Raw genomic sequence first — 23,084 nt, 5'->3', positions numbered from 1 at the left:
GAGATGAAATTGTGCAGGGATGAGCCACACAGACCGATTTCTCCACGAGGACCTGTTGCTTGTGAGAAACGTTTTGCCGCCTTGTTGCTCGTTTTTAGAATAAACCTCATTTATATAAAAACATGTGAACAAACCTAAACTGCCTGCATCAGGGAGACCAGGCACAATAAAGAAGGAGATCAGAGCCAGGATGAAAATATCTCCCCCTCTCCCATTAGCAGTGTGCAGTCATTTAAGCTTATGTCTTGAGGCAGGCTGTTATCAGCTTTCAGTCCAAATTAGACCATACAGGATGTTTTCCAAGTGAGCGCATATGGCTGGTTTGATCTTTTGAATAAGGCCTTTTTTTTTTTCTTCTCCTCTACAAGTCCAAACACCTTCCCCAAGGGTGTTAAACAGGCAAGGCGTAAATGTGTAGCTATGTTGAAAAATAGAGGCAATCACAGCCTGCAAATGTGTAAAAGCCGACACTTTCTGCAAATGAAAACAAGCTCTTTTTATTTTTTTTTCCCAACACGGCCCTGCGACAACATAATAGGGTCTGGAGCTTGAGCCTTTTGGAGGCTTGTTTGTAATTCTGGTGTCGTTACCCCAGCATTAGTGAAGCAGTAAATGTGTACAATGTTTCTGCGGCGCTGCAAATAGCTTTACCCAGGATTCACCACGCTGACAGTAACCCTGACAGGGAAACAGTGTGCGGTGGGAATATTTCAAGATTAGTTTCCTCCGAGCTTGGACTTATCGTCGTGCTTGGAAAGAAAAATATTCTTCACTTGTTCTCCCATCTTATTTTGTCCTATAGTTTTCTTCAGCATGTTGACTTTGAGTGCTGTCTTTCTTTCACCTGCTTGTGGCAGAGAACTTTTCATTTGGCATTTTCCTTTACTCCCTTGTGAATTTTCTCTTCTTTTGCCGTTCTCTCTCTCTCTCCCCTAACCTTTGTTCACCCTGCAGCAATGTTGTATCAGCCCCTCTGTTTTGCCTCCATTTTTTTTTTTTCTGCGGCCTCCTACAGTTTTTTTAAAGAATTGTTGATTTCACTGTTTTCCCTGCTGCTTTCACTTCTCCATGTGGCTTCTTTCCATTTTTTTCCCGCTTGTTTATCTTTCCTTTTGTCACTTTTCCTCCACATGCTGCCAATACGATCTGCTCCTGGAGCCCTCCTCATAACAATACCTCTCCTCTCTTTCCTTTATGCCTCGTTTCTTTTCTCATCTACTCGTTGTCTCCATCACCCACGCTCTCATTAACTGGTGTGAGTGCTTATTAAGCCATCTTCATCCCTTGGCATCCAGCAACGTGTGCGTGTTTCTGAGAGTGGCATATGTATTCCTGCAGATTTTGGGTCTAGACGGGTATTTACTCAAAAATCAATATTGGCAGGTTGCTCAGTGTGTCTAAATGAGCTGTTCTTGACTCACTCCTCCCAAACATAATCAACAGTGGCACACTTGTGTGTGAGGAAGTGGCATTGTGTTGTTCTCCATGTGTGTCTGTGTGTTTTCCTTAGATAAACACATAATGCTGCAGCTCCCCTCCAGCACTTCGGTTCTCCTTGACAAGCTGGTGGTGAGTGTGTGTGTGTGTGTGTGTGCATGCAAGTGTGGGAGTGCATTGTTTTATGACATAGCTGCTTTATATTTGTGCTTCTCAATGACTACAGAAAGTGCTTTTTCTGTGAAAATGCAGTGACTCGTGAATGGCTCTCCTGAAAGTTGCTGAAGTAGCTGAAACCAAGTTATTATAGCTAAAAACACAGTACTGGCAAACAGGCTATCTGAAAGCGAAATGTAGTTAAAGCTAAATGTAGCAAAAAGCTAACCAAATGCTATAAGTAACAAACCGGAATGAGCTGAATGGTTTGATGTATGAATGGCTAAAATAGCACAGAGTATGCAGAAATAGTTACATTGCAAAAAGCGTATGGAAAGATGAAAAAACAGGAAAACAATAGTGTACAGGCTGAATCAGCCTTTCTCTTAAGTTTTTAGACTCTCTTTCTGTGTGTGTGGGAGGGGGTCACTGGACTTTTAGTGAACCACCCGAAGGCCAGTCAGGGATTCAGACGACTTGGTTTGTGGCAGGGGAAAACAATGCATCTAATTATGAATGATTTAGAGTAAAAGGGGCTGTTAGAGATGACATATTTTTTTATTTCATTTTTTTTTTTAACAATCCTGCCTCCCCCGCAAACCCTCTCTCCTGAAGTTCATGGCCAGTGGAGCAGCAACTTTCTCGGAGTGTGAGAGCGAACCCCGCTCCGTTGGGGCCGGGATGGCAGATTAAGCTAATTCAGATTATGCAAATGACGCTCTCTTTGGCGAGGATTACAGGACGCAGCATGAGCATGAGGAAGAGGGGGGGAGGAGGAGAGTGTGGCAAGCTGAGAGTTTGGCAGAGGGTGGCAGATTAGAAATGGAGAAGAATTGAGGAAGAAATAGAGATGGTGAGAGAGGGAGAGTTGACACTAGATTCTAAAGGATGTAGCAATTCGAAAAAAAAAAGTTCATTGTCTGTCTTCAAAAAGCAAAGATGTGTGACTCTTTGTCTGTGTGTGCTTGTGACTTGAACAAAGTAATAATTGGACATACATGGACAACTGATCAACTTTTGGAGTAACCCCCAATTCAAGATGGCTGCTACAGCCAACTAATCTCCACCAAAATGGCTGTAACTCAGGTAATTTTACATCCATTGAGGTGAAATTCGGCCTGGCAGTAGCTGAGACTGACAGTTTGCACAAGATCTTGTTTAAAGGTTTGCTATTAAATATTTCAATTTAACTTTGTCTGTTAGCAAAATATCTCATGAACCAGTGGGCAAATTTTGATGAAACATTCATAAAAATAAACTTTGGCATCTACCACTGGAGCCAATCCAATTCAAGATGGCTGTCACAGCCAACTGACTTTAGAAAGCACAAAAATAGCTACAATTTAGTCAAGTTTATAGATAATATGCAAAAGATTTGACGTGTTAGTAGCTGAGTGTCTTTAATAAGTGTGACGGCTTGCAATTTTGCACGAGATTGTGCATGATGTTATTTTCAAAGTGGCTACAACGTCAGTCATTCTTTTAACAGGATTCAAACCTAAAACTCCAGCATGAAAGGAATTTTCTTTTGTTTTAGGTGAGTGTAAAACAGTGTGCAGGCAGAGAAAAAATGACAGATAGTCTCTGTTGGCAGCACGTTTTCGGCCACCCTTTAATTCTCCAAACGGGCTTCACAAGCTCAGGATTCCTGCTTTCGGTCACTGCCAGACTCTGCAGCTTATAATAGCTCATGTGATGGATGAAAGCGAAGCTCCCAACTTTCTAGGTTGGGCTTTATTTAAGTTTTCTTCACCTGCTAACTTGGCAGATTGTGTTTCAGAGAATGAATCAGGCAAGTTTTTAGATCTCACCTGTTCAGTAAAAAAACTTTGCAACAGTAAATTTATGACCCACAAGAAGTCCAAATATGCAGACACGGCACTTTTATGTGCTTCAAAAGAGGTTTTATGAAGCAGGTGGTGCCTCTTAAAAGCTGTAGCTCCAAATTAACTGTCGGAATCAAATTATGAAAGGTTTACTGAATCACTTTAAATAAGTGTTAAAGAAGACTGAAGGCCATTCTTAACATTTTACATTAGCTGAAAATATTAAATTCTGGTTTGTTTGTCTTGATAATGCAACCAATTAGTTTTATTTTTGAGATGTTTTTCCACTTTTCTATTGAGAATAATGTTGAGGACAACATGAACTCAAACTGGAGAAACATTTGAACAAGTATGAATGTCTTGCTGAATATAACAACTCTCCCACTTGTTCATCATCACTGTTTTTTAATTAAGTTTTTTTTTTTACAAGAATGGGCTTAAAATTCAGTAGACACAGATTAAAACAGAATAATTCATGATTCTGGTTCATCATTTGAAACTTTGGATCTAAACCAATACTCCTAAAATAAACTACTCATTTCTCATTTTTTGCCTCAAGTTTTCCACTGAGTAAAATGTTCAAACTAAGCTGCTCTCATTTCTGCATACTTTCAGTTTTTGTTGCCAGAGGTGAAACAAAGCCTGAACTTGTTGCTGAACAGCAGCTCTAAGGAAGCAAATGGGAGTCATCTGCAGCTGAATTTTTAAAGATCTTGAATTTTAAACACCAAATATTTTATGCAGGGAATTCTTTTATGAATAATTTGTCTCCGAATTAGTCTCCTCACATTCTTAGTATCAGTTTTAAACGGCAAAAAAGTCAAAGTTCCTGTGACCAGTTGGTTGTCCATAACTGCACAATCACATGACCAATGAGCAAGATTTGATAAACTCTGTAAAAAATTATTTTGATTTTTTTTAACACCATAAAACAAACATGTTGAAATTTTTAACGTTGAATTTTTAACGTTGAATTTTTCAATACTGACATAAAAAAAATGTGTGAGGAGGACAAAAATTTATATACATGATTTCACTGCATAAGATATTTGGTGTTTTAAATCCAAAGTCTTTTAAAACTCAAGTTCAGATGACTCCTGTTTGCTTCCACACAAAAAGCATCTTAAGGTTGATGCTTTGCTCCCCCCATATGCCATATGATGATTTTTTAACATCATATGACAAAAACCTCAACTGTGTAAATCAGTTGTGTCCAATCCTGGTTCTTGAGGGCCAATATCCTGCATGTTTTTAGACGTTTCCCTGCTCTTCAGCAGGTCTTCAAGTTCTGCAGAAGCCTGTTAATCACTCAGTCATTCAAATCAGGTGTGAAGCAGAGAAACACCTAAAGCATGCAGAATGGTTGTCCTCCAGGACCAGGGTTGGACACCAGTGGTGTAAATCAATGACAACATCATTGCAGAGATTTTAGCTGTATTTATATTCCCTCTCTGCTGCTTATATGCTGAGATCTGGACTGACTGGAGTGCTCTCATGCAGGGTTTCTGCAAATCAGCGCAAGTGGACACAACTGGGTGTAGGATTTCCATTTTAATGCTTAAGGTATAAGGCAGGGGTCTCCAATCCTGGTCCTTTAGGGCCACTATCCTGCATGTTTTACTTGTTTCTCTGCTCCAACACACCTGATTTGAATCAATGGGTGATTAACAGGCTTCTGCAGAACATGAAGAGGTCCTTTAACCACTGAATCAGGTGTGTAGGAGCAGGTAAACAAGTAAAACATGCAGGATAGTGGCCCTCGGGGACCAGGATTGGAGACCACTGGTATAAGGCTTCAGTTTTGACACTTATGTTCAAAGCAAATGAGATGAATGCATCTTCACAAAATTAGGAGTACACAGGTATTTATGCAACAGCCTGGCTGCACAAAGCAGCATGACGCTCGAGACAAAATATGGGCCAATTTCTTCTGTTTGTTCCTGTTTTCTGTGTTTGTGTAGTCTGGCTTAGCGTTGCCTCTTAATGTTTTCACTCTCTTGAAAAGGTTAATTCACTTCCTGCTGCCTCCTATTGCATTACAGCATAAATACGATCCTTCATTTCTCCTCAACAACCATTATGTTGCCAAATCTTGTTAAGGAATATCCAGATGCTTTAATGAGGCAAATCCGCAGCGTAAAAATACTCATGAGTGTTTATTTGAATGTTCATAAAACCCTTTCCTGTTGTCAGGAGGCCTTTAAAGGTGTCCACTTCGGACTGAATCATGTCTTTTAATCTAATCTTTTCTGAATTTCATCCACATTTTGACTCTAAAATCTCAGAAAAGCATGTTGTGACACTGTTTATTTTATTGTTTTGATTCATCTCACTGATTGCCAGTGAGACAGTAAGTATATAGGGGAACGTCTGTTTAGACAGGTCAATTTTTTTTCAGATAAAGCTCTAATTACACAGCAGCAGCAGCAAGCCCCGAGTGGATCATAATTAGCAAAACTGGCAACACAGCAGCTGATTTCTCTTCTTTATTGCTGCCTTCTGAACAGAACTCGTCCTGTTTGTTTTTATGGTTTTAATTTGGTCATTCCCTTGTTTTGAGAGGACCTGCTGTAAAATTCAATCGAAATGCTTCATTCTAAAGGCATAAACAAAGCATTCATCTCGCAAAGAGAATAGTTACTTAATCAAAATCATTTTTAAATTCGAATGTAATTCTTTTCTCATAGATCTTTCTTGCTGTTGTTGAATTTCAGCTGAAGGGTGTTTTAATAAATCACACCATTGTGCTTTGCTGTAGTTATTGATTTCGAATATTAGAGAATGGTGGTTTGAGGACCTGTTTAATAATTGCATGAATATATATTTTATTGGACCAACTCAATTTGTCACTTTTTTAACATTTGAGATGTGCTTTGTAAAGACATAAAACAATGAGGCAATATTGAACAAATGAGCAATAGAGTCTCAAAACTTCTGCACCAAAACCTTTGCCGATGTTGGATTGTTTTCTTTGTTCTTCTTCTGTCCAACATTGTGTAGCTTTTGTATCTGAGACAAAACTTTCTGCATTTAAAACAAGAGTACCTCCTGCCCTGAGGCCACATTTAGACCCTGAGATCACCAGAGGCTCAAACAGGGGGTTTAATCTGAGCCAGGTTTGTGTTCACATTGCTTTATTTTTATGAATAACCGCCTTTTACTTACATTTAAGAAAATAGTAAAGCTATTTATCATGTTTACTAAGTTTACTTTATTCACAAACACAAAGTTTTAACAGACAGATTTAAAACCCACTCCTGTGAGCTGTCCATGGTTCTGAAAATAAAAAAAAGTGAATAATCGTAAACTAAAAATTCAAGCCTTGTGACTTTTAAGCGAAAGGAAAACTTATGTAATGAAGTGCATCAATTTAATAGTCAAGCAAATTTTTTAGCAAGTTCTCAAGTGGTAAGTAAAACTACCACCATTTTTGTATATATATATTTTTTTTTGTTAAAAGAACATGTGATGTTTTTGTTTTAAGTAAATTATGAGCAAATCTGGTTGTGATAGAATCTGTGCCCCCAACACTCCATCAGATGTGTCTGGGTGGATCATTTGTAGAACCGAAGCTCCTGTCTGTGAATTCTCTGAATATTTTCCCTAATAAATCTGGTCTTCGGGCCAATTAAAGCAAAGAGCTGGTCCTCGGCAGCACTTGATCTTTCCTGACTGCAGCCAACTTTCATGTTTAAGCTTTTAGTGTCTTCTGAGATGGTGATGCTCTGCATGAGGAAAATTTTACCCAGCATGCCGTACTTCAACACTTCAGTTGAATCTGTTTCATCAAATCCAGCACACCAAATGAATAAGTTGTCATATTAGACTCCCTTCAAGATAAGTACGTTACTGAAATCAGCCAAACAACCCGGTGATATCTTCATTACTGGTGTTTGCTGCACAGGTTTTAGCTCCATCAATACATTTCACATTTCTCAAAGCTTTGAAAGGCTGCAAAAAGCGTGACTTCTGTCTTCAAAAACATGAACGGTGTTCATAAAATTAAGCAGATTCAGCAGATGGAGCATTAAACGCCAGCTTAAGATACTCTTCTGTTTGAAAAGATCCCCAAGGTTAGCTGTTTGATTTATTGCTGTCTGTTTTTTGTAGACATGCTCATGTTCTGTTTAGCTTTCACCTTGAAACATTCACAAACAGAATAGCTTCATCTTGTTTTGTGGAGCGTTTATGGACGTTAAAATGCATCGGTGTGCATCAGTCTATTCTTCTATCTGTTTCTTTCATCATTGAGTTAATTTTCACAGTTAAAGTCTAGCCACAACAAGTTGTTTTTTAAAATTTTAATTATTTTCTCATTAAAATTCCTGTGTTAAGCGATGACTGTGACATCTGGTAAGAATGCTTTCAGGCTACAGTGAAAACTTTAAATCTGTTAATTAGCTATAAGTGAAGTTTTGGTCTCAGCTCTCTAAACTGTGCCTTTATTGCACCTCGGCGGTTGCAGGAAATTTTTTCATTTATTGTGTCAGTGCATCATGTAAAAACAGAAGTGCTGCCTAAAATAATCAAAGCAGATGACTTGAATAAACACAATGTATAATAAACTTAATCAGCCTCATAAAGTTCTGTTTACACTAATGAGCTTCTTATAGATGCCCGTGAAATCAGATGAAGAGCTGCTCCTGTTGCTAAATTAAATTGTGCTCGACTTTGCTGCTGTAATTTCAGAATAAAGCAGACCTGCGACTCAGGTGGTGCAGCAGCGCCCCCTGCTGTCTACAGGTCTGTAACTACACTTGACTTCACTGGGAAATCACTGCAAATGCAATTAGTTTCTTATTAAAAGCAAGCAAGGAACAAAATCCAGCAACCGATGCAGTAAAATCTTGACAAATGCATTAAAATTGTTGATTTTTGAGGGGGGTGATCTGTTTTTATTGTAGCTGTTAAACATAAATGTTTGGACTTGTTTGTAGGAATGTCAGTGTTTCTATAAGATGTACAGTGGTTGATATTGAAGGATAAACTTGTATGATTTGCTTTTTATTAAATTAATACTTAAGAAAATAATCATGTTTCATAATGATAGTGATTCCTGATTGGTACTATATGTTTTAGGTCAGAAAATGGCTAATTCTGTTGTACAAAATTTTTTGTTAAACTCTCTGTAAACATTTAAAATAATCAAGTAAGTTAACAGATAAACAAGTGTATGTTTGTTCACCTTTATGTGTTCCACTGAGCAGATTGGATATCATTACATAAATGTTTTTTTTTCTTTTGTTAAATCCTCTGTTAGCATTTTATTTATTAAAAGCTTGAACTGGCTCTTGTAGGAATATAGGAGCAGATTTTAACACAGTGGCTTTTTGTTGTTGCTTTCTGCTGCCCCCTGCTGGCTACTTAAGGTTTGGCTTCTACCCCAGCGAGGCTCCTTTTGTTGCAGTTTGTAGCTCAGATTACAGTTTGCATCTTGTCGTTTAACAAAGCGTTTTCATAAATTACTCATGAGAAAAAAAATCTTGTTTAAACTCTGGAGTAAAACACAAAAGGACTTGTTTAGTTTAGAGAGTCACTTTGTGGTAAATTTAGCCTTCTGTTGACTGTGTGTGAATGTGAACCATTAATCAAACACTGAGCCGCTCTCAAACATGCACAACAACATATGGATGTAGAGCTGAAGGTCATTTTGTCATTGTTCCAGTGAGCTCAGAGTGGAGCCTCCAGTTAAAGTCCAGTCCCAAAGAATGAAGGACACAGTGACGGTAATACAGCGGGGACTGGGGGTGAAGAGGCAGGAGAAAGAGTTATTGGGATGGAGAGAAGGTCGGAACACAGGAGGAAGATGCTCCAGGGAATGGAGAGATGGAGGGATAAAGCGACAGAGACAAAGAGAGGCACATGAGAGCAGAGCTCTCTGCTGAATGGAGCAGACTGGAGTTAAAAGTTAGAGTTGAAGAATATTTGGGGAGTTTGTAAAGCACATTTTTCTTACCTGAGGTGAGGTTTTGTGACATTAGCAATAAGAAAAAGTACAAAGGGATAAAGACTTAAGACAGAGAGCTTCGGGACAAACAAGACGAAGAAAAGAGGAAGTAATCAGAATGGAAAGAGAGGAACAGAAGGATAACAGCTTACAAACTATAGCCATCATCCTGCTGTGCTGTGGTGGTGTCAAACTGCTGCACGTACTGGGAGTCATCACTGTGGAGGGTGAGTCTCTACAATCCAGGTCAGACTAATGAGGGTTTTTTTTAACTGTGCATTACCAACTACCAACCTGATACAAGAAAAGTCAAATTATAAAAACTAAACCTAAGCATAGATGGTTAGGTGCTGCTGATTTGTTCAGATGTCAAATTGTGGTGCAAAAATGTAGGACGATGCATTTTTCCACTTGTTTTTAAAATCTCTACCTTTTCTGGAAGCTTTGATTGATCATATCCTGCAATCCACACACAATAAATCATAACTGGATGTGTGTATGTTTCTATTAAAAAGCTCCTGCAAATTTTGTTCTTTTGTTAAAACGTCGGGAGGCAATGCAGAACACTGTCATTCTAATTAAGGTGAAGTGACTGTGAAGCAAAAAACAAAGATGGTGAATTTATATATGTTCATTTACTTTTCTCATATTTATTTAACTTAACATTGAATGCCTTGCATGATTGTCTTTCTTTTCTGAATGAATTTAGCCAACATTTAGTCCACATAGACATATACTGTATAAAGCTTCATGTGAAGTTTTGTTTTCAGCTTAAACAACTGAAACGTATAGAAAGAAAATCTACAGAGTAATGCCAACTCTCATTGTCAGCAGCAAAATTTCCATCAGTTTATTTATATAACTTTGTGCAGCGTTGGACACTGTTTATTGTCGTGTTTTAGTTGGGGACTGCTGTGTGAATTTGTATGATAACAAACATGTATAAGAATATCATGATACCAAATACATGCTGTGTGTTGCACAACCAGCATGTTGTCCTATTTTAATGTAGACATAAGTGTATATTTTGAACAGGCTTTATATATAAATTGTGGGTTGTGGGTTTTCAGTGGTTGTAAAATTTAAGTAAAAAACAGTGATGGTTCATATACCAGATTTATTCCATTTATTTTTACTCAATATTATCAAAATACTATTGGAATTATAATTTTTTTAATCATATATTTTGACATGCATGTCCTTTAGCATCTATCAGGGGTCTGCAGCACCCTTTGTAACCCCACCTTCCTCTGCCTTGCCTTTGTCTTCAAATATTTAAATTTTTTTTAGTCATATAGTGTTTGGTCAAATGATCTTCATAATGGAGGTGATTCAGATTACATCCTTTATGACTCTGCCTTTAGACTTCTATTCAAAAGGTCTCAAAAGGACATTTTGCATGCACGGAGTGCAGTATTGACTTTGGTGTTCTCATTGAAGTTTGATGAACCCCACCTTCAGTGGTTGTGTGAGCAGAAACGGAGGTGCTGAAGACTAACACAAGCCTGATGAACAACTTAGTATTCTACATTACACAAACATTAAAAAACTCCCATGAAATGAATGGGCACAATTTAAGGTGTTCAGTTCAGAGCATCTGTAGAGCAGCGTTTACAGTTTAGATCAGCTCTTCAAACGAGCGTGTGATCAAAACTGGCAATAAAATTCAAACTCGGTGTATTTTATATGATATATAAAGCGGAACACTTTTTGGAGCAGTCTGTTCCGGCTGTGAAAAGGTTAGACTGATGAGCGAGGTTTATTTCAGCGAGGGGAAATAAAGTTACAACCTCGTAGCTGTGATTCATTGAGAGGATGAAACCGGAGAGGCGGTGGTGTAATGAGGCCTTACAAACCGCTAATAGCTTTGCCACACAGATAAAAATGTCTCTTTTTTTCAAAATTGCCAATGTTTCAAAGTGGTGACTGCAAAGGACAACGTGAACCTGCGTGACACTTTATTACAGCTGAGTGATATGCTTAAAAAGCTTTGTTTATCAAGACTGAACACTATTTGAACCATTTAAACTTTTTTTAGCACCTGCCACTGAAGGTGAAGGCAGAGGAAAAATGTTTTTGCCTGCATGAGTATAATCGTGTGTCTCACGGAACAGATTTAAATGAAATCTTCAGAAAGTCATCATAGATCACGTCTACAACTGATTAGATTTTGGAGTTAACCCAGGTTAAGATGGACGTCACTGAAAAGCAATGTTAGCAAACACAAAAATGGCTATAACTCGGACAATTTTGCAGATATTGAGGTACAATTTGGTGTGGTAGTAATTGAGCATGATCCCCTACACATACTATGAGCACGCCACATTGTGCAACATCTTCCCTGAAAGCCTCGGCATCAACTGTTGGAGTCAACCCTGCTCTGTGTTCACAGAATATTTCACAAACCACTGTGGGATTTTAATGAAACTCTTAGAAAGTGATCATTGGATGCACATCTACAACTGATGAGCTTTTGGAGCCAACCTGATTCAAGATGGCTGCTGCAGCTAATGGAACTTGGCAAACACAAAGATGCTTATAACTAAGTCAGTTTTACATACTTTGAGTTAAACTATGGTGCAGTGTTGAATGAGAGTCATTCACAACAAATACACCGAGTGCTACAAGATGATGTGAGATATTGAAGTACTGCATGAGATCGCGTATGTTGTTTTTTTCAAGGTTTGACCAAAATACCTACAACTCTGTCATCCCTCAACATAAGATGGGCAGTATGCATTCCTTCAGGGAATGCCAGGCCTGTAATGTCCTCATGGAAATTATCTCAGTTTGATCAAGTCAGATATTAACAAAACTGACCCCATTTTTATTGTAAATTGTCACAAATCAATTCTGGAGTGATACAAACACATTTATCTGTGAAGCCTGATTTGGCCATATTAATTTCTAACATGGTGTGGGTTTTTTTTAAAGAAAGTGACATTTTTCTTTTGTTGCTGCTCAATCGCAGATTTCGTCTCAAAAAGACCTTCATTAAACTTATTCTTTTATTAATAAAACACTACCAAGATTCTTCTTTTTTATCACTCCACATTATGACCAATTTATCATGCTCAGAATTTTTATTAGTACTTCTAATAAATTATGCACAGTTATAACACTGTGCATAATTATTACTCTGGATTGCTTCAGGGAGCATGTGAGCTGTGGTGATGGGTGGGTGTGGGAGAAAAAAAGAGGGATGTTTGACTGTATACAGTGATGTTCACCTATAGGCAGGCGCGCGTGTTGAGTCAGTTATGTGTCCTTCCCTCCCCTCCCCTGCAGCGAGGAGAGTAATGAGTTGTTAATGATGGGGACGCAGAGAGGACGAATGCAAAATAAGTTCATCTGACCTCCACCTGTCTGCACCTCCACCGTTCATCCTCCCATCTCCTGTCCTGATTAACTAGAAGAATAAAAAAAAAGGAAAAAACACAAAAAGTTGAGCTCTCAGTGGGTTGCAAAAGACTTTAAAAAGGGATTTTGGAAGCACTGTGTCTTGTAGATTATACAACATAATAGCATTCTGAGGACGCCAACTATTTGTCATTTTGAACAAGCAAGATATAAGACAAAAAAACAGAAAGTGCATAACTCTTCAATGTATTTGCACATGGACTGAGCTCTAGGCTTTGACTGGCTCATTCTTGGATTTTTAAGTGTTTTCCTTTAAACCATTGGAGGGTTCAGGATCATTGTCCTGCTGGAAAGGTGAGCTTTGCTCTCAAATCCATGAAAAAACTCAAACAGGTTTCCTCAAGATTTTTTTTATAATTTGCTGCATCCATCTTTTCTTCAGCTCTGTTTCCCAGTCTCTGCTCCTGATTCCTTTGTATCCCTTCATTAACCTGACGGGTCATCTTTTAGCCAGTGAGTTTCAGATAAAACTGATGTTCTTTCTCTTTCTGTCCTTTTCAGACAAAGCTGACGATGACTTGGAGATGACCATGGTGTGCCATCGACCGGAGGGCCTCGACCAGCTAGAAGCTCAAACCAACTTCAATAAAAGAGAGCTCCAAGTGCTCTACAGGGGCTTCAAGAACGTAAGAAACTTATGAAAAAATGTTCTAGTAGTTTATTTCACTTGATTTGCCTTCTGTTAAACTATAGGCAAAATAATTGTGTAAAGAAACGAAGAAACGAAGAAGCATGATTTTGTTCACCTTTTTACATTTGTATTTCAAATGTCTGCATCAAATTTGAATACATTCATAGATTTATTTTTGTTCTTGCATCTTGCACTTAGTTCACCTGGCTCCTCAGGTGGGTCTGTGAAGTTTTACGACTTCCTTCACCCCGTCTTTCTTTTTCTGCCTCTTTTTCTTTCCAGGAGTGTCCGAGTGGAGTTGTAAATGAGGATACATTCAAACAAATATACTCACAGTTCTTCCCACATGGAGGTGAAGTGTGTGTGTGTGTGTGTGTGTTTGTCTTGTGTCAGCTCCTCTGTGTGTATAAACTGGCCTTTTTTCTCTGCTGCTGCAGATGCCAGCACCTATGCACACTACCTGTTCAACGCATTCGACACGGGAAGCACAGGATCAATAAAATTTGAGGTTCGGTTCATTCCCAGTCATCGCCGCACATCAAGTTCTTCCATTATTCTTTTTTAAAAGCTGTGATTCTATCTTCATCCTTCTTGTTCTGTAGGACTTTGTTACGGCTCTGTCCATCCTGCTGAGAGGTTCCATCACAGAGAAGCTCCAGTGGACCTTTAACCTCTACGACATCAACAGAGATGGTTACATCAACAAAGAGGTTTGTTTTGTTTTATTATTAGCTCCCAGCTGTGTTTTCTTTATCATTCGGGCACATTTATGTCTCTGCATGTGTGTGGTTTGCTTCACAGGAGATGACAGACATTGTCAGAGCAATATACGACATGATGGGGAAGTACACGTACCCGGTGTTGAAAACTGATGCACCCAAACAGCATGTGGATGCCTTCTTTCAGGTGCTAGCATAATCATTCCTTTATTTACATCAAATAATGACACTCACCAACACTATTGCTAAAAACATGGCATTCCTAATATGTCTATCAGCTGAGTAATTATATCCACAAAGTGAAAACCAAGTAAATATGTAATCAGAGGGACAGCAAGAGGTTTGTGTAAGAGAAAATGTTCTGGATAACTTGTTTTAAAACATAAATAGTAATTAACATTACCTGAGTCAGTGCCAAGTCCGTGTTGCTCTTAACTTTTCGTTGCCAGAGGGCGTTTTATCACAGTTGCAATTAATTTGCAAAATTAAAGCAACTGATATTTAAACCTTTACAACACACTCTACAATATTTGTCTGCCTAAAAGGTTATCATGAGGCAAGATTCAATAAACGGATGGTCCTTGTGCTGCATTCTGTTTACCGCGAAAGTCAAACCTCAGATCTGGGAAGGATAACTCACCACACAGAAGCAGCAGAAGTCAAATTAACTTTAAAAATAAAATGATTGCCAATAGCATATTTAACCTTAACTGTTACAACGAGACAAAAATGAAATGGTTATAAATGGATAAAGATAGTATAATCATAAACAAAACTCTTCATTAAATGATTACTGGCAATGTTTGTACACTTCAACTAGTAATAGTCAGAGTCATAATCTGTGTGACTTTTATTTGTTGTGTCAGAAGCGGAAAGGTTTAGGAACCATTGGGCTAACTTGTCAGCAATATGAGCTGAAATCAATGAATATTTCTGCATTCTGTGGATTCAAACACTGTGGCAACATGTTCACTAATCCTGGCTGGACAGTACTCTGTGTCTGACTGATAAACTTAGACAAAAACTGACAAAAAAAATAAAATAAAAACAACTCATTACTGAACCTATTACACACATTTAAGTGCAAGTCAGCCATATTGGATTTTAAGGCTTTTGTCGGTCAGGAATCTCTAACACCTGAGTCTGAATTTGAACGTTTAACTTTTAAATTTTTTTTTATTTGAAACTCATAAATTCTGACCTCCAAGTTCAAGTGGAATAAAGAGGCTCATGGGAGTTTTAAACCTCTGCTTTTCTAACTTCCTGTAGCAGCTTGCTGTTCTGCAATGATAATGCTAGCTTGTATGTAAATAGAAACAAATTCCGTTTCTTATGTTGTTTTTTATTTTTCAGATAATGTTTTGTTAGCAGTTCTGATTGTGAAAAAAATCAAATTTTCTTTGCCGCTGCCTGTATAAAGTTGCAATATCCTTCAGCCACCAGAAGAGGGCGCCGCAGCCCCGGCAGCCTACCACCTCCTGTGCTAATGCTTTAAAGTAATTTCACTAATTAGACTGTTGATTTTAAAAACACATCGGTATTTTAGACAACTATTGGTGAAATACATGCCCATTTGACAACATTTGTGAATCTGTTTGCAGAAAATGGACAAAAACAGAGATGGCGTGGTCACTCTTGATGAATTCATCTTTTCTTGTCAGGAGGTACAGTTTCTTCTTTTTTTAAAATTTAAATCAAAATATGCAGCCACCTTTTTTTAAATAATTATAATGCCTTGAACATAATGATTGGTGTTGTTCTTATTAGTGCAGATCAGGGTCGTGTTTGTACACTACATCACAGTCAAAACAATTTTACTTACCACCAATAAAGGCCTCCCACCTTTGTAGGGCTCATTATAGCGGCTATTAATTACGATCTTTGATATCTTCTGTATGAACGTGCTCGTGTTCAGAGATCATTAAGATTTTATTATCTTCTACTGCTCCCTGGTGGCTAGTAAAAGGAATTACAGGGTGATTGTTGGAAGGCTTTCTCCTCACAATCAGCTTCTTAATTTCTTTTTTGCACAGGATGAAAACATCATGAGGTCTCTGCAGCTCTTTGAAAATGTCATCTAAACAACAAACATGAGGGAGATGGAGCAACAGATGGAAGCGCGGAGCGAGAGATGAGGAAAGAAGGAAGAAGATGGGCAGCGGTTTGCACACACAAAAAAAGGACAACTTGTTGGAAAAAAGGGAAACAAGGAGCTTCAATTGCCATGTTGGGTGTTATAGTCGTGAAGGGCATCTTACTGCAACAAACCCTCACTGGTTTCAGAAAATGTCCTGACTTTTTTTTTGTTGGTCTTTCTGTGAGTGTTCAGCTCATCTCTGTCTCCTTTATTTGTTGCTGATGTGACAGCTGCTGTTATCTCGGACTGTGTGTGTGTGTGTGAGTCACACCGCTGTGTAAATATTCTGCCCCTCCCTCGTTTGGTCTGGTGTGTTAACTGTTATCAAGCAGGACTGAAATTCCTCACAGCAGCCTGCAGGTGAGACTGCAACCGTTGCTCACTGATGGCTTAAAAACGATCAGTTTTTCATCTTAGATTTCTGTGCCGTTAACACGAGCAATATTGCGACGCATGCAGGACAGCGGCCCGTGTCATCATATTTAATATTTATTGCATATGTGCCAGGAGAATCTGGCGGCAGTATATAAGCTTGCATTCGAGAATCCTGGTCTGTGTGCTTCATCTCACCTGGTTTCAGGTGAAACTCAGACGTAAACCTGAAGATCTGCAGAACTCAGCCAGCCAGCCTGAGGCAGTTCTTTTGGACAGCTTGCGACAGTCTCCTTGTGCGTTTGTGTTGTCGATGACTTTCTGAATGTTGTAACGACTCAACTGTTCTGTAGATAACTGTCGTTGTTTTGTGGCTTCTTCTTCTTCTTCTGTCTGGGATCATGTCCGTCTGTCTGACACCTGTCTGCCCTTTTGTCTGTAATTATTCTGCCTGTCAGATAAAATCGCTAAATAAAGAGCTTGTCAAGTTGCAAACAGATAAAATAGGGAGCAATACACGAATATGCGTGTGTTTTCTGTGGATGGTGTCCTGTTGCCTCGGTATTTGTGTTTGGCATGTATACATGTGTGTAACCTCAACGAGTCCAGCTGATGTTTTAGCAAGGATGAAGAGTTGGGTCTTTTAAGACTCAGAGTGACCAACGCTTCACTGTGACGGGGGGTGGGGGGTGGGGGGAGTTTGGAGGAGGACAACAACATGAGAGCAGGACCGAAGACGAGACCTTATCACTGATTCTGGAGGAATGAAAGCCATGTTCCCAACAAGAGCCATCGTTCTGAAGATTGAGTCAAACTAAAAGATTGGAACATTTGCTTTAACTCACTGTGCTACTAATAACGTCATAAAGAAATGGGTTGCAGCTCTTCTTCAGTGTCCCCAGACATTTTAGTTTCAGATAGAGCGACAGACAGGAAGACATCCAGACAGACGCATAAAATGGTCAGAATCCAAATTCTGTGTGTATTGAAATATTGTATAAAATCATTATATTTATCAATAAACTTTTCAAGAGTTAAAATTATTGCATGTCAACCGTTGTGTTTTTTAAAAAAATCTTTTTACTCCAAGTGCTTTGTTTTCTCTTTCTTCTGTGAGATAAAAAACCCTAAACATCTTTTTGTGGTGCATCAAAAGGAGCAAGAAACAACAGCAACAACAACATTTTATAATATTATTTACACATGTACAGAGAAAGTACAAAAGGAGCTTGGGCCTCGACTCGAAAACCCCACAAATAAAGAATGATAATGTGCATATATGAAAAGACTTTACCAACATCCATGAACATGCATCACTCCTTTTATTACCAACTTACACCCTGTTTTGTTTCCACTTTCTAAATCCTGATGCCTTTTTTTTCTTCCTTTCATTATTTCTCAAAACATCATTTCCTCATATTGCAATGCTTTTGGCACGATTTATGACCAAGTGGTGCACCAAAAAGAATGTGCAGGATTGTTAGGGTGCATTGTTATTTAAAACAAAACAAAACAAAACAAAAACAAAAACAAAAAGTTTTTTTTTCCTTCTAAAACACATTTTATATTTTGCAGAGCAGATTTCTTTGATCCTATAACAACATTTTAATGCATGTGCTGTAGCCTATGGATGTTCAAATGTCTACCCTTAAAGAAAATCTGTTTTAGAATAAAGAAAATGTTGCTTTAAGAGAAAAAAACACACTCAATAAACAATTAAATATTGTATTTTACTGTGTGAGATTAACAACATCCTTCAGGAAAATTGTATGGGTGCCATTTCTTTCCCTTCTTATTCTAATAAACAGAATAAGTGCAAATAATGGACATTAAGTCCAGTTTTTGCTTCAAAAAATCCATCAGTCCAAATAGTCCATTAAAGGTTCTGATTTTTTTTTCTTTTTACTCACCAGTATTTCATAACCAGTCTAGAAACCATCCACTCAAACGGGTGTTAGTTCAGTTTTTTTTTTTCTGCTCACAGATTTTTGAGGAGACGTCCCACCGTCCTCACTCACACGAGTCCCCTGTCCTCCAAGAGTGCGGTCCCTCACTCCCTGTCCTCGGCCCAGGGCTGCAGGTTCTGCAGGGCGTACAGGGAGGAGTTGTGGGCGCACAGCGGGTCGGACACCGCCGATTCGCTCAGGGACTTCTGGAGGGCGGACTGCTGCAGCTGCAGGATGAGCCGATTGGCCTGCTGCCGCTCCGCCTCCCTCTCCTCGGCCGTCTGCCTCCTGGAAGGAGAAACAAAACGGTCAAAAATCATCAGCACCCTTATTTTTTTTTAAAGAAAGCTCACACACGGAAGCAGCTGAAAAAACAACAACAGGGTTATATTTGTAGGATTGTTTTGGTTTAAATTGTACAAATAAAATATGACGCCTGGAAAAGGTTACATGCTTCTTTTAAGACCTGGAAAATTTTAAAATTGTAGGGAGAAAAGAAAAACAAAATAAATAAACTACTTGTTTTTCATGTGTTAAAATATGTGTTTATGTATTTGTATATTTAGGTAATTTGTAATGTATTTTATTTGGCATAAAGTCCTGAAAAGAAGAGGCATTTCCTTCCTTTCTGGTGGGTTTGATCTGTTTTGAAAACAGGTTCGGGTCTGCAGCTGTTTCACACCAACCTCCACTTGGTCCTGCGGTTCTGGAACCAGGTTTTGACCTGCGCGTCCGTCATCTTCAGGCTCTTGGCCAGAGCCGCGCGCTCAGCGCTGGCCAAGTACTTCTGCCGGTGGAAGCGTTTCTCCAGCTCGCAGATCTGAACTCTGGAGAACGAGGTCCGGGGCTTTTTCCGTTTCGGGGGCGTCCGGTTCTGGTATGGGTGTCCTATCCGCCTCGTGACGGCGAACGGCACCAGAGCCGCTGGAGAGAGGAGGTGAGATTTAACAAAGCGCCAAACAGGTCTGTGAGTGCGCGCTCAGGGCGGAAACACCAGGCCGTATGTCTCTGAAATGTGTCCTGTTGGACCACTGTCTGATACATGAGGAGGAAGTCAGATCATTTCTCCTGAGGAAGACAAACCTGACCAAAGCAGTGTGAAAACACAGCTGTGGAAAAAAAATCAGCTGAAATGTTTCAATATGTATTTAATTCACTTTGAATTGTTTCTCTTTGTACAATGAATTCTTTATAATTGTCTGTACAGGTAATTATAAAGATAACATCCCCCATCTACCATACAATCCCAATGTAAAAGAAAATAAAAAATGTAGATATTATTTAGGATTATTTCACAAAAAAACTAGTCCAATAACTTTAAAAAAGGGGGCTGACTTTATAATAGTCTGTTTTAACAAATATAAAGTACATATCTGCTAAATTACTTTCAAAAAAGTTTGATTTCTTTTGCAGAAAAAAACAACAATTTATAGTAAATTGTTTGTTTATTACATCATGAACAACGTATTGTTTATTTCAGATCAGCTCTACTGTTAATACCTTTGTTAATTTTCTCCACAGCAATTAATATTCACAGCCACATCTTTGTTGGTGCTTAATGGTAAATAACTGAAATATTTATATGACATTTGTTATGGTTTATGATGTAAAACATTTCAAATTTAAACAAAGAATTAATACGAGTTAAATCGAAGCAATTGAAAATCTATATGTGGCCTTGTTTACTATTATTTAAATATATATAGATATATGAATGTTTTGATTTTTAAATATTCTAATAATTAACAAGAACAGCTTTCAGTTGGCTGTTTGAAGCCTGGTGTTTTTGTGATTAGAAGATGTTATTTTGGTTTAAAATATAATAAATTATTGATGAGGGGATCCCGTTTTGCAGCTGGCCTACCTGATATTCTGTCCTTGGCGAACCTGTTTCCTATCCAGGGGAAGCAGAGCCCTCCAAAACCAGGAACAGCGCTCTGGACGGGGGTCGGGGGTCCCGGGGCTGCCACGGGTCTGTGAGCCGGGACCCGTATCACACCCCGGCTGCCCAGACTCCTGTTTTCCCCGTACGAACCCGAAGCCTCCACCGGAGGCATTATACCGGAGAGAGAGATGGACAGCGCGGTGTATGAGGGCGCGCTGGCCCCCGTCGGGTTCCCTAAGCTGTAAAAAGCGTCCCCGCCTCTTAAATCGGACCCACTTTGTCTCCCTGGCGCGCGCTCGCTCTCCGCCTCCGTGCCGGCTCCCAGAATCTGGTCTATGCCGAAGCTGATGGGTTCGTGGTGGACCGGTTTTGGTGGGGGACTCGGCGCGCTGGGGGCTTGCTCCATCCCTCGCTCGGCCGCTGTAAGGATGAGAGAACTGCACGAGATGTTTTCAGAGTAGCCTGACAAGAGGGTCAAACTGCACCAAAAGTCAATGTTGGAAGTGTCTCCATCTCTGTCCGGCTGTATGTCCAAAACCCGGCGCGTCCTGGGTTGTTTCTAACAGGCCTCCGTCATGAGTACTGAGTCCTCTCTGCCCGGCTGTGCCGAAACTTTGATGGGCGTTTGGAGAGATGTGACGCTCAGTCCTCCTCTCAGCGCGTCAAAACGCTCCGTCTAACAGCTCCGTCCTCCTCCATCCTTCTCCACCTTTCATTGGCTGGCACTGGGATGACTGATTGAATGTCAGCGGGGGGAGGCCCGCGATTTGGCACAATAATCAAGATTTCCCATAACCACGGGTGTCAGGGTGTTTATATGTAGGCCTATATATGGTAAGATATGGCATCTTCAGGGCGCCGGAATGAGTCGGTGTTTCATTTAACGTTTCCTATAACATTAATAGAGAATAAGGTTTTACCTCTGTGAACATTTGTGTAAAGGGAGACCAACGTTCTTTACATAATTTCACCCAAATGACACTTTGTCATTTCTGCCAGCGTTCCACAGATTTATTGGTTTTGTTGGGAAATGACATCAGATGGAAACAAACGGGGGGAAAAAAACTTTACAATCTTTACACTCTGAATTGATGATTCTCTTTATTTCCACTTTTTAGAGCGGCACACTCATTTGTCCCTCTCGCTGTCTCTGACACCTCTTCAGTTTGTCTTATTTGACACGTGTGGATTGCGCGTGAATGATAACCTCACAAGAAAACAGGCTGAAAGCTTTTAGAATAACACGAGGGGTGGATGTCTCACAAAGGAGACATAAAACGGAGCCAACTCTCTTTATACTCCTCTCATTTATAGATGCGCTTTGAGATGAAAATCTTCTTTATCTGGGCTTTTATATCTTTAATTAGACTGAGGCATTTAGCCGCACGTTCAGTTCATTTTCAAAGAAGAAATAAGATTTAAAAAATAATGTCAACTTGTCCACTCACGTTGATATTTACATTAAAAACAATTGAAAACTTCTCATTTAGGATCAGAACAATAGGTTTTGTTGGCCCAGATAAAAAAAAATGTAAGGTTTTGAAAGCGAAAATTAAATATTAAACCCGCTTTAAGGCCGATCCCGTGCGTAATTGCGCACAGCTAATGGACGGACATGGCAAACCAAGCATCTTTATAGATAAAAAAGGGGCAGCAGCCGTATTGAGGCACTGGCAGAAGCAGCAGCACCTATTGAGCTTGGCAAAGCCCTAACGTGGCCTTATTTGTTCCTGATAGCCAGTGCCACATTAAATGACCTGACAAGGGGAAAGCCACGGGCTACTTCAGATAAAGTGTCCCGGGCTCTGGAAGCTGCCTAACCGCTCAGATTCAATGTTCCAGGCGCCCAAAGTGACCGACTAATCTCATTTTTCCCACTAACTTGTCTCATGGACAGACAAATGCGCGTCGGCTTTGGATGCGGCAGGTGGCTTCTTTACGCGATCACATTACGGCACTTTAACTGACCAACATTTTTTTAATCAAATATTGACAGAGGAGTTCAAGTTTGTTGCCCTTTATTCCACCTTCTAAATAACTATCACTACAATTTAAATTTAAATTAGATTAAATAGTTTATTTCTTTTATATTGATGAAAAATATGTACCTTTTTTTGCATTGAGCGATTTTTTACATGTTGAGACTAATAATTTTGTTCTAACCATAATAAAAAATAGTATATCAGTCTAAAAGAAAATTGTAATAATTGGCTGTGGAACTGCAGGGGTCATATTTCCTAAGTTTAAATGGAAGTGCACAGAGTTAATATATATTTAAGAAAAAAAAATAACCTAACACATCTCGCCCTTCACAATAAAGTGAAGCAATATGAGATGGGACGAGGCCCGAGGTGTTTGTTTGGCAATATGGACTCAGACTCAGAGTGTTGGCTGCTTCTCCCCCTGCCATATGTGAGCTCACCGGTGGCTTTTGATGGGGGGAGAATTGGTCTGTTATAGCTGTCATCGTTTCGGACATTTTTATGTTTCTCTTCATGACATTTGGAGAAATAACTCCCTGAAAAAAAGCGGATAGCACATGTTCAATTTAGTTGAACTGCACGTCTTGATTTTTTTTACTTTGATCTGGAAAACATCTGCAAAACAA

At 39.2% G+C, this 23,084-nt stretch overlaps 2 protein-coding genes across 3 annotated transcripts in view; one reads left to right on the top strand and one right to left on the bottom strand.

Moving 5' to 3' along the window:
* The window catches only part of LOC108243089 (Kv channel-interacting protein 1), a 47,234-nt gene extending 29,546 nt beyond the window's left edge, over positions 1 to 17,688 (top strand). Inside the window, exons 1-8 of one of the 2 annotated variants that reach the window (XM_025008618.2) lie at positions 5,179 to 5,281; positions 13,288 to 13,412; positions 13,700 to 13,769; positions 13,855 to 13,925; positions 14,020 to 14,127; positions 14,219 to 14,323; positions 15,738 to 15,800; positions 16,170 to 17,688. In XM_025008618.2, coding sequence (XP_024864386.1) covers positions 13,311 to 13,412; positions 13,700 to 13,769; positions 13,855 to 13,925; positions 14,020 to 14,127; positions 14,219 to 14,323; positions 15,738 to 15,800; positions 16,170 to 16,217 — 567 coding nt within the window. In that variant the 5' untranslated portion in view covers positions 5,179 to 5,281; positions 13,288 to 13,310 and the 3' untranslated portion in view covers positions 16,218 to 17,688. Of the gene's footprint in view, positions 1 to 5,178; positions 5,282 to 13,287; positions 13,413 to 13,699; positions 13,770 to 13,854; positions 13,926 to 14,019; positions 14,128 to 14,218; positions 14,324 to 15,737; positions 15,801 to 16,169 lie in introns of those variants that run through there. The other variant, XM_025008617.2, reaches the window with a different exon arrangement.
* Positions 17,689 to 17,816: 128 nt separating this feature from the next.
* LOC108243070 (T cell leukemia homeobox 3) lies at positions 17,817 to 21,122 on the bottom strand. The gene is made up of 3 exons (XM_017428282.3): positions 20,456 to 21,122; positions 19,278 to 19,515; positions 17,817 to 18,879 (listed from the first exon to the last, which is right to left on the bottom strand). The coding sequence occupies exons 1-3, from the start codon at positions 20,880 to 20,882 to the stop codon at positions 18,696 to 18,698; spliced, it is 849 nt and encodes a 282-aa protein (XP_017283771.1). The 5' UTR covers positions 20,883 to 21,122; the 3' UTR covers positions 17,817 to 18,695.
* Between the last annotated feature and the right edge of the window lie 1,962 nt (positions 21,123 to 23,084).

The sequence above is a fragment of the Kryptolebias marmoratus genome, linkage group LG9 (assembly GCF_001649575.2).
Source record: "Kryptolebias marmoratus isolate JLee-2015 linkage group LG9, ASM164957v2, whole genome shotgun sequence".
NCBI lineage: Eukaryota > Metazoa > Chordata > Actinopteri > Cyprinodontiformes > Rivulidae > Kryptolebias > Kryptolebias marmoratus.
Note: the sequence above shows the minus strand (reverse complement) of the source record. Positions and strands in the feature narration are given on the sequence as shown.